Raw genomic sequence first — 12,652 nt, 5'->3', positions numbered from 1 at the left:
CTATACTACGAACGATACGCGATGACAGGGGTTTGCAACACATGTGTGGATACACGGAACTGTGGGACGCTCCGTTCGTTGCGCCATCTCTTGTCCACCCGCACGAATTAATTCCTAGACCAAATATATTTTTTAAACAATACTCTAGTTGAAAATTTTCCTTTTGACTTTAAAAAGGACGACATAATTCCATTTGAAACAGATAAAAATTCGGCTATGGAAGAAGAATAATTATTTGTTACTATGTACGTATATAAAAGCGAGGTCTAATGATTTTCTATAAAGGTAACCAAGAAAGTTCTGTCGCTTTTTTACCCACCACCTTCGAACATCGGTATGTCACCTAAGACGTATCTGGAAGATCAAAAATAGTTCCCATCAGCATCGACGACCTTCTGCCAACGTTCTGGAAGGTCATGTATTCCATCGTAGTAGAACCTGGTGGGCCGTGAAGCAAAGAACCTATCAAGTACACTTTGCACCTCTACTAGGGATTTGAACTGGCGTCCTCTAAGGTGACTGTCCAAAGAATGGAACAGAAGATAATCGGACGGTGCAATATCTCGAGAGTATGGCGGATGCAATAGTGTTTCCCATCCAAGGAGTAGAATAGTGTCCCGGATCATCCTAGCCACATGGAACTTAGCGTTGTCCTGTAACAAGAGGACCCCTTAGCGATTCAGAAGTGCTGGCTCCACAGTTTTGAGTTTTTCTTGAAAACGGCTCAACTGCTCACAGTACACAGTTGCACTGATGCTCTGACCAGCTGGCAGCAGTTCCCAATACACGATGCCGTGAGCAGTCCACCAAACACACAGGAAGACCTTCTTCTGGTGCAGTACTGGTTTCGGCCGATATGGGATGATGACGGCGCCGTGGAGGTTCGCATAGGACCCATTTCTCATCATATGTCAACACACTGTCCAGAAATGGCTCCTTCCTCAACGAGACAGCAAGGGGATGAAAAACTCGCAAATATTACCCCTCTCCTCCTGAATGTGTCCCATATAGGGTGTTCAAAAATTTCAAGAAAGGGCATTTTTCAGTTACAGTGATTGTCATAAAATGGTTAATATGTATACTAGAGACATGGAACACCATGAGAAGGCTTAAAGATTGCTCTACAACAGTGTTTCTCAACAAGTGGGCCGCAGCGTGTTTGCTAGTGGGCCGCGGCACATGTGGTTTAAGCTAACTTCGTTAAGCATGTGTACGTAATAATGCAAAAAATAAACATTACGTTTATCCTGAATCATTCGACCGCTGTTTATGTCTAGTGAATTGCTGCTATTGGTACATTATGAACATATTTCGTACAGTATCCTTTTCATCAGGAACGTAGCTAGAGTTCTGATTTTTGGGGGACATATTTGCAAGTAGAAGTGGTTTGGCCCCCAAATATGGTGATTTTGCAAATTGATACATAGTAAACGCACGATATTTGGGGTGACCAAGGCAAGTTTTTGGGTGGGGGCATGCTACCTTAGCTACGTCACTGCACTTAATATTTGTGGTGGATCAATGGGGCGGAGAACGATCTTATTTTTTAACTGATACTGAGACAAATTAAATTTGAAGAATGTGCTTATTGCTTCCATAGAAACCTATGTAGGTAATAAACTTGAGAAAATGCGTAGAAAAATTCTAACAGCCTTGGGCTGGATTCGAACCACGCACCTCCTGATTACCGGTAATCAGGAGGTGCATGGTTCGAAACCCACTCAATACTATGAGAATTTATCTATGCATTTTCTCAAATGTATTTGAACAACTTTTTTGTATAACTTTTTAAGCTTCACAAGAAACTCAGTTACAAGAAAACTGTTTTTTTCTTTCGTAATTTGTTTCAGCTATAACGATGGAACTTAAATAAATTTAGCATATCCACGAGCTCTTCTGCTATTCCATAATTTTGTCTTCTACATTTCTTTCTCTCTACCTTTTTTTAAAGATCTAAAAAATAAGCATATTACCAATAGATAAGGCTTGACAACATCGCTTTCAAGTAAAATGGGCAATATCGAAGCCCATAGAACCTTCTAAAACCCTCAATGACCATCATAAACATTGGGAACTTCAGATTCCTTTTGTATGTTATGGAAGGAAGAATTCGAGTGACAATAAAAATATAGTATTTCTACCGAACGGATGGAGGCAATTCAACGTGTGTGCGCAAAATGTCAATCACCACGCCGGCGTTAAATACGTCTGTGTTTCCTTGTCTTTTAGACCGCGGCATCAAATTTTCAGAGGTAAATTTCGTGTGAGTGTATTTTATTTCGGAAAAGAGATGACCAAAGATCAGTTCATTGTTAGCCTCCGTGTTGAGAAAGACCATTCGTTTCGCGAGTCGTGGCTTTGGGTGCGCAACATTTGGGTTAACAAGTTTCGTGTGCAGTGACTACTAGTCCCGAAATAATTCTGGTTTCTTTTAAATGCAAATTTTATGACGAAGAACTCTGTTTATTAGATGGATGTTGTGTAATCGTTGTTTAAAACTGGAACTTCTGTGCTGTTTTCCGTATTGAAAATGAGTAAGAGACAAGGAACTTTGTTTGGTTTTGGTTTTGTTTTATTTAAGATCCCGTACTATTGATAGTGTTTCTAGTGTGACTGCATGCGATCAAAATTCTTCGAAAAATGTGGTCAACAGTGACAGTGATACTGAAGATGAGGTACAGGAGAACGAAAGTGCATCCAACACAGAGAAGAAAAGGCATGCTCCTTGTCCTAAGTACACATAAAGCTATTTGAAGCATGGTTTTATTCAGTTTCCCAGCTCAGACATTTTGCCGAAGCCTCAGTGTGTTATCTGTACTGTTGTTCTGGGTAACGAAGCTATGAAGCCTTCTCATCTTATAAGACACTTAAACACAAAACATTCGGACTTAAACGACAAACCGGTTTTATGCGTAAGAAAGATGCTCTGAAAACTGAAAAATGGCGATCAACCAAGCTTCAACTACAGGTACGGCACTTTTGAAAGCATCTTATTTAGTTGCTCTGCAGATTGCGAAGTGCAAGAAACCCTATTCTATTGGAGAAGAACTCGTTAAACTTTCTTTAATAGCAGCATGTAATGAAATTTTAGGCCAGTCTGCAGCTAACAAAATAAGGAAATACCTCTATCAAATGATACGATTGAAAGACGAATTTCCGATATGGCAGAGGATACAGAAGCCCAACTAATTGAAAATATTAAAAAATCCAAATTTTTTTGCTATGCAACTTGACGAATCAACACACGTCCTGAACAACAGTATATTACTTTCTTATGTGTGATATATTGATTATACCATTGATGACATCAAGGAGGACTTACTCAAGTGAGTTACCAGGTCCGACTACTAGCTCGGAAATTTTCAATGCACTGGATGCGTTTGTTCGTATGAAAGGGTGGAGTGGGAAAATTGTGTTGGGGTGTGTACCGATGGTGCCGCTTCTCTGACCGGAAAACATTCAAGGGTGAGATCCAGAATAAAGAAAGCAGGAAATCATGACATCATACTAACCGATAGTTTCATACATAGAGAACATTTAGCTTCGAAGAAAATGACCCCTGAACTGAATGAAGTTCTTTCGCAAGCTGTGAAAATAATGAATTTTATTAAAAACAGCCCTTTGAAAACACAATTGTTGAAACTATTGTGCGAGGAACTGGGATCTAATCATCGACATTTCTTCCATACAGAAGTTCGATGATTATCAAGGGGGAGGGTTCTCAGAAGATTTACGAAGTGAGAAATGAAGTTAAGTTATTTCTTATCAATAAGAAAATCACTTATAGTCAATATCTTAAGGACAACGAATGGGTAGTCAAGTTTGCTTATTTGACATTTTTTTCCACAATCAATGAACTGAATTTGAGTCTTCAAGGTTCACAAACAACAATATTCAGTGCCTGCAACAAAATAGAAGTGTTCAAAAAGAAAATTGAACTTTGGCTCAATATGGTTTCTGAAGGAATTTTGAAATTTTTGAATTGTTTTCCAGTTTTATTACTGAAGTCGATGTTGTTGACATGTCAGAACTAATAAACAGTCATCTTAAGATGCTTTCTTCACCATTTGAAAAGTATTATCCTAAAGATAAAGATCCTCGGGAGAGCAATATGCGGATTATATATCCTTTTGTTGAACATACGCATTCACCCCTTTCATACAAAGAAAGAGCACACTTAGCCGAATTATGATCGGACAGAGAGCTTCAATGTCTTTACAAATCTACGAGTATTTACAAATTCTAGATAAAAATAAGGGCAGAATACACGGAAATACATGAAAGAGCAATGTCATTTCTTCTTTGCTTTTCCTCGACATATCTATGTGAAACAGCATTTTCGACAATTACTGTTCTCAAAACAAAGCAAAGGAATCGGCTGCAACTTTCTCATCGTTTACGTTTGGCTGTTACTTCACTTCATCCAAGAGTCAATCAATTGGCCAAAAAGAAGCAACAGCAGAAGTTCCTTTAACTTAAATTCATTGCGAATCCATTAACTTCCTACCTTTAGTTTCAATTGTATACATAAACGATTTATTATTTTAGTTAACACTTATCACGTATGATTATTATTTGTGTTTAGTAACTGAAACTAAGAATTTAAAAATCATTAGTTTTCAATTCAAAATTGGACAGGTGGTACTTAACAATGGATTGTGCAACAACGCTTGAAAGTGTACTGTATGTGGATTGTGCGTAGTGTTGAATGGTGCTGAGAAGGCGCGTTTGGACGTCTTTACTCCAGCTTCTTTCAAACATTGGAGATGGTGGGTCAAAAGTGATTTCGTTTTTACTTTCATTACCTTATTACAATACATTTTCATTGTATTAAATCTACCATCCATTACAGTGCAGATGAACGAAATTTTTCAAGGGATCAAAACAAGAGTATGTTGCATAAATGTTTTATCATTTTAATTGTGCAGCAAACTGAGATTAGCAATTATTTCTAATAGTATTCACGTATGCAGCATTATATTTTACCTTAGTTGCTAAATATGGCAAATTAATGGAAACTAATAATTGTAATTTTTGTGGTGGGCCGCAGTCTCACAAAGGTTGAGAAACACTGTTCTACAAGTTGTACTACACTAAAAAAAAAAACCTGTACAATAGAAAATAACACTTCAAAAATAAAAATTAAAATTTGAATTTTCAATTTCGCACAGAAATGTCCCTGTGAATTTGTTCAAAATTGCCCAGATTGTAGTCTCATATGCGTACTAAAACACCACAAAGTTGCATTTTGGGCACTCAGATTTAAAATTCAACATAAACTAAACATTGCAAGAGACTGACCAAGTGAATATCTGGGTTTAGATCGATAACCATTTGCCTGTAGCTATTTACCTGCAGTATCAAAGGAATTTATATTCAATTTCATTTGTTTCTTGATGTATTCATTTGAATTTACACAATTATCCATCAGGAACAAGGTGAGCAAAACTTGGTGAACCTCAAAAGGGATAAATACATAAAATATACGGTGCTAAATGAAACATTTTACATAGCAGGTAAACTCACGATTTCACTTGTAACACTTGGACATGGTAGTATTTAACATGCGACCTGATGTCGCATTTTTGAATTACATAGAATAGAAATCTTAAAAAGGTGGAATGTACTGGGGATAAGATATTGTCTCCCACAACATTTTCTGTCATGTGTTTGAAATAAGGACCGTTCACACTATGGATGAGCCCTATCAATGAGGAGTGTAGGACAAAATCCAAGCGGACAAAATCCAAGAGGACAAAATCCAAGAGGACAAAATCCAAGAGGACAGAATCCAAGCTAAATTCTAGTAAGACGGACAAAATCCAAGCGGATAAAATTCAAGTAACAGTATCATGTGCGTAGCTGTGGTATGTGCCTGTGAACACCCCAATTAAATTGTGTGTTTGTTTCTTTCTTCAATTCTCATGCATTCTAAAGTTTTATCTGTAATTCTTCAATTTATTGAAATAACATTTCATTTACTTTTAAAGAACTGAAAATCCAATAAAATATGAAAGACTGACACAGTAAGAGTGCAGATGCAGGTTATTCATAAAATATTCTGGCTACTGCTAGGACATGCCCAGGTGGATCCAATTTAGGGAGATCAGAAATATTTTGACTGAAAAGAGTATATTCACATAAATAACCAGAAAATGAAAGCACTGACTGGCTAAATCAGAGATAACAAATAACAGCAAAGCAGCCCAGTCTTAAAAAGAGTACACTTACGTAATTCTATTCTATTCATTGAGAATTAAAGTAGAAATAAAATTAAAAAGATATAATTTAGATAAAAAAAATTACTTCTCTACCCTCAAAGTTTTTACACCAGTTACACTTTTGAAAATAACCAATAATATATACATTTTCATTTAGTTGGTCTAGACACATTTTCACATTTCGATTTTCTAGATAACACTTTTACATTATTTAATTCACACATTATTACATTATTAAAAATACACACTTCAATAGTATTCAAACATAATAAATAGTGGATGGCAACAAGTAAAAAAATACTCACCATTCTACCATTACAATATTCACATTTTGATCTTGATAGATACATCTATATTTCACTTATTTAGAATATATAGGCGAAACACGAGAATACAAAAAGGAAAACTCAGCATTCTACAACTACCGTACATATTTCACATATTCTGATGAAAATTTGATCAGTATATCAAAATTATTTGTTTCAAAACACTGTGTATAATATTTTTACATACTTTCATATGGATGTGATAAGTAATTAAAGCTCATCTGCACTCTTACTGTGACAATCTAACATGTTCTATTGGATTTTCAGTTCTTTAAAAGTAAATGAGATGTTATTTCAATAAATTGAAGAATTACAGATAAAACTTTAGAATGCATGACAATTGAAGAAAGAAACAAACATACAATTTAATTAAAGTATTCACAGGCACATACCACAACTACGCACATTATACTGTTCCTTGGATTTTGTCCGCCTTGCCAGAATTTAGCTTGGATTTTGTCCGCTTGGATTTTGTCCCCTTGGATTTTGTCCTCTTGGATTTTGTCCCCATCAATGAGCTGTCAAGTTTAACATACTACTCGAAGCACACGTCTACCACTGAAATTGAATAATGTCAAAAGCACCACAGGCAACTATACTATGAAATTATACTAAGAGAAATAATGTTCATGAACTATTTTCATCTCTGTTATATAAAACCATAATTGTCAGAATTGAGATTAAAATAAATAGATAAATGCAATCATTTAAAATGTTATTGAAGGAGACTGCCTACCATTGAAAGAAATTTCGAACGCTCCTGTAGAAACCAATTGACCTTCTATGGCATTAGACACGAAAAATATCATCATACATGAATATAATTTGTTGGAGATACACCAGGTCCACCATGATGGTTCTGGTTGCCCAATAAAGTTAAAGATATTTACACTCCCTAGGATACACATGATGAGCAGCATCTTTGCAATTCCCTGCGAAATATATAGAAAAAACAATCAATACTATTTCCTGTTAGTATTATAAAAGTACATAAAAAACACACGTAACAGTTTCAACACACTAACTGTGTCTTTATCAGACTTCTACTCCTATTGGCTACTTAGAAGTTCATAGCCTTGCTAAGTGTGTTGTTCTGTTTTAATATTACAAATGTATTTTCGTGACGGAAATGCTTCTCGTCAGCTATTTATTTGTCACACACACAGAAATCGCCGCTGTTCTTCACCGGAAATACTACTTGCGTTGTTATAACTGGGTGACAAAAACGCCATGATCAGTTACAATGGAATGTTAAAGATACATAATATGTTGTCAAAAACACCATGTGAATTTCAAATATTATCATACTAATGTCCTAATGTCAATTTATTGCCATGATATTCCTAGTTCTTATTGTTGCATCAAGACAAAACATTCAACTATACCTTTTATTCGATTATTCTCTTCTTTCAGCAAGTGGCAGAAGGACTGGTATTCGTTTATTCCCCCAGTGAAATTCCTGTATGCCTCACCGATGGACTAATGCACCTTCGATCTCCTCAACCAGGCCTTAAACAGAGGAGACCCAGGACCACTGACGGAATATGGAAAATATTTTGAGAGAAGTGGTTGAGATGAACATGACTACCTGCGTTCCAATTTTCTCCAATGGAAACTTCGATGTCTGGCGATAACTAGAACAGGGCCACCGAACAGAACATCATCGACGGTGGAGTCATGGTGTTTCCTAAGGTATGTGCATTCCGAAATAGTCGATAGTTTAATCGAGATATAGGTGCTGATGCAAAAACTTGTCAAATGCAGACTGTATTCTTATATTACTTAAAAGAAATTGATTTTTTTTTTAAAAAAAAGCTGTAGTAACCAGAAATATCGAAGTAACAATATTAGCTATACGAATGGGATTATAGGCTTAATGTGTACTTTCTTTCAAATATTAGGAATTTTTCACGAAAATAAAACAAACTGTATATACTACAAAATAACAGATTGTACACTCCTGGCCACAAGAACTTTGACGACCTTCCTGAGTTTCGGTTTATTTTTTATTCTTTTCTTAGAGTTAAAAAACAGCGAAAGAGCAGAAAATAATTTAAAATCTCTTAAAACATAATAATAGAAAAGCTCAGAAGGTTAAATATTATTAACAAACAGATTTTTTTTATTTATTTATTATTTTTTTAAGCTTGTGCCAAAGTAAACAAATTAACGCCTAATGGGACATTCTACATGAAATCATTACATATTAAATAAGTGGTTGCTCGATCATCAGGAATTATTTTTTCATATTTTCACCACAAGTTACCTTACTAATGAGTGCTGAGAAACATTATCTAATCTTTTTCATCAGCAGCCATCTTGGATTTAGACTCTTTTTTCTTCACTGTCGCGCGTGAAAATAAGAGTTCCCAGTGGTGTACAAAATTAGTTCTTACACGGTTACTAGGAAAGATATAAAGTTGTGAGTTGTACTATTTTAAAGCAGAGATATTGGTATTTGATAAAACATATATAAATGTACGTAGTATAATGTTTTGGTAGCCTTCTAATTCTCAATAGAAACTGTGAATTTTTGTAGTTTGCACTTATGAACGATTTAGTGCTCTGAAAATCGTTACATTTGTATGAATAGCAACTGTGTTAAAGATAAAAAGCATCTGACCCCATATCTATATTTTACACCATGTATAAGTTTGTAAACAATCTTCAAGTGTTTAACATAATTGTAAAGAAAATAGTAACAAGATATAGTGCACAAGAGTTGCTTTTGAAAGTACATTTTGCAACCAAATTGTCAATAACCTGTTTAAGACAAACAATTCTCGTTTTATTTTTTTTTTTTTTAACAAAGTTTATATCACCATATTTTTTTTAAAGTAGTTTAACAGCTTTAGTAGAAGTTCCTTATGAGTAATAGCGTATGTTCTACAAGCAGCTGTGGTAAATTCACATGATGTTTAGTTTCACCTGCACAATGTCCTTTCTTTGCAATGTAAAGCTAGTGAATGGTCCAGCTGGTTTGAAATCTTTATTTGAACACCAGTTATTCTCTGAGGTATCGATTACCTTACCAACATACCACTTCATTGTAAACCCATACGAAAATGAAAAATCTGTACAGGTACTGTACAGGCACTGGAAACGCATGTTTAGTGCATGTGTTACATTTTTCCAGGTTCTGCTTTATGCATGTTGCATGTTACATACCTGTTTCATGAAAGAAAACAGGCGTTTCTTGATCTGTAAGTGAATGTATTGAGGTCTATTTTGAGATAAACGGACATGCGCTGTACAGTGAACTCGGTAACATAAATGTACAGGGCATGTACAGACACTGGTTTTGCCTTCAACATGTTAAAAAAAGTAACAAGCACTGTACAAGCGCTCAAAAATGCGTTGAAAAGTGAATGTTTAATAGTTTAAATACAAGCATTTTACATGTTGCATGTACAATGAATGTTCCTGTGAAAAATACTTGCAATTCAACAGAAAAGTACACCTGTATTGACGTCTGTTCTGCACTGACTATACATTGTCTGTACATAGCCCTTCCTAACTGCAATGTACAGGTGATATACAGCTGCATGTCTAACACCTGACAGGGAATAATTATACAGGTGTTGTACAAACTAGTTCCAGATTTCAGAAACATTCTCTTTACAGAGGCTGTTTTTAATATTAACATACTAAGAATGAACAGGCACTGCACATGGGTTCAAAACATGAGTTGTACAGTATAGGTTTGATAGCCTGTACCCAGACGTGGTACATGTTGGATTTCAATGAATGATTCTGTGAAGAAAACATGCAATTCAACAGAAAAGTAGACCTGTATTGACGTCTGTTCTGCACTGACTATACATTGTCTGTACATAGCCCTTCCTAACTGCAATGTACAGGCGATGAACAGCTGCATTTTTAACATCTAACAAGGAATAGTTGAACAAATGTTGTAGGAATGACTTCCAGGCTCCAGAAACATTTCCTTTACAGAGACTGTTTTCAACGTTAACATTTTTGAAATGACCAGGCACTCCACATGCGTTCAAAACGTGCATTTCATATTATGTGTTTGATAGCCTGTACACAGATATGTTACATGTTGTATGTACAATGAATGTTTCTTTAAAAGAATACATGCAAATCGACCACGAAGTATACCTTGAATGGCGTCTGTTCTGCATTGATCATACATTGGCTGTTCATTGCTATTGTTAACAGCAATGTACAGGCGATGTACATCTGCATGTTTAACATCTGACAAGGAATAGTTGAGTACGTATTGTACAAACGGCTTCCAGACTCCAAAAACACGCGCTTTACAGAGGTTGTTTTTAATGTTAACATGTAAGAAATGAACAAACACTGTACATGAGTTCAAAACATGCATTGTACAGTATGAGTCTGATAGCCTGTACACAGACACGTTACACGTTGCATGTACAGTGAATGTATATTTGGTGAATACATGCAATTCGACAGAAAAGGTATAGGTGGATTGATGTCTGTTCTGCATTGATCGTACATTGAAACAACTATTACTCGTGTCGTGCCTTATCGGGATGTAGATGCTCTAAGGACACGAATAAAGCTGCTTCTGTCTATTGTCCGTAATAGACGAATAACAGAATTAGTATGCGAGAGGTTCTTCAGTAAATTAGAAACTGACCACATACTATTAAATTAGGGATTTATTGTAGAGTACTATGATTCATGTGTAATGTAGTATGTGTGAAAATAAGTTAGTTAAACTGTCAGATCACATAACGTAGACTATTGGCTATTCACTCAATTGAGAGCAACCGAGATGTAACACCACATACCTGTAGAGGTTAGATGCGAACTCATGAACTCAGAATTCCGTCTTTGAAGGTTATTAGTTTGGATCTGCATGTAGTACTTCGTTGATTCACAGTAAAAGGATTTCCACTGTTAAAGACTCGCTGTTGCTGATTCTCAGAGACTGATCCATGTACTGATCGTTGTATGGGCTCCCTGAGACTGACCAACTGCCCTCCTGCGACTCGCCAACTGCGCTCCTACGACTGACCTCAATTCTGTCCGACATAACCTTTTTATGTTGTACTCCAGACTATGATGTCGTGGTTTTCTCTCTTAATTTTGGTGTTATTACATCTCTTTGCTGAAACCATTGTCTCTCAGTGATCAAATTTCCAAACAGTCTACGTTTGCGATTTCAACAATTTTGTCCAACTTTTAGAATGTGTTCATGTTAACAAAATTTTATAAAGGTTTTACAATTTAATCTTTTCTCAATGTTTGTTGACATAGTGATGACACGTGCAGACTCGTGTCTGTATCGTTACTTCATACATGAAACAAAACAAACAAACATAATGAAATCTTATTTAGTAATTAGTCTGTCTGCATTATTTCTTACTTTTGAAATGCAAGCCAATTTAAAATATAATTTACTTTCAATCTTTAATTTCTGATAGCCAAATAAATGAATTTAAAATAGAAAATTATATTCAAACTTAACGTTCCTTGACAATTGGTAGCACACAGCTTTTGCTAACAGCAATGTACAGCTGCATGTTTAACACCTGATAAGAAATAGTTGAACATGTGTTGTATAACCAGACTTCCGAAACATTCCCGTTACAGAGGCTGTTCTTAACGTTAACATGTTTGAACTAAACAACCAATGTACAGTCACTCAAACCTTGGGTTGTACACTATGTGTTTAGTAGCCTGTACACAGGCGTGTTACATGTTGCAGGTACAGCGAATGTTCTTGTGAAGAATACATGCAATTCGACAGAAAAGTACATCTGGATTGATGTCTGTTTTGCATTGACTATACATTGGCTGTACAAAGCTACTGCTAACAGCAATGTACAGGCTATGTACAGCTACACGGTTAACACCCGACAAGGAATAGTTAAACCTGTGTTGTACAAGCGATTTCCAGACTACTGAAAGATTCATTGCAGAGAAGCAGATTTTAACGTTAACATTGAACAACTCGCTTCGCTTCGTCAGACCAACAATTGATAAAATGCCGCGCCTCCTCCCTCCCGCCATACCGATGGTGCCAAACTTGGATTGAACGACTACGTAATTGTCATTGTTCATCTCAGCGACCCTGAAACAGTGGCGTATCTAGAAGGTAAAAACTGG

The 12,652-nt window shown here is 35.9% G+C and overlaps 1 protein-coding gene across 1 annotated transcript in view; it reads right to left on the bottom strand.

Annotated features, from left to right (window-relative positions):
* The window catches only part of SelT (selenoprotein T), a 201,080-nt gene that overhangs the window by 31,007 nt on the left and 157,421 nt on the right, over positions 1-12,652 (bottom strand). Inside the window, 1 exon segment of the mRNA XM_081769281.1 lies at positions 7,284-7,479. Coding sequence (XP_081625407.1) covers positions 7,284-7,479 — 196 coding nt within the window.

This window comes from Thermobia domestica, chromosome 8 (assembly GCF_964235325.1).
Source record: "Thermobia domestica chromosome 8, izTheDome1.hap1.1, whole genome shotgun sequence".
Taxonomy (NCBI): Eukaryota; Metazoa; Arthropoda; class Insecta; order Zygentoma; family Lepismatidae; genus Thermobia; species Thermobia domestica.
This window is presented reverse-complemented; position numbering and strand designations above follow the sequence as displayed.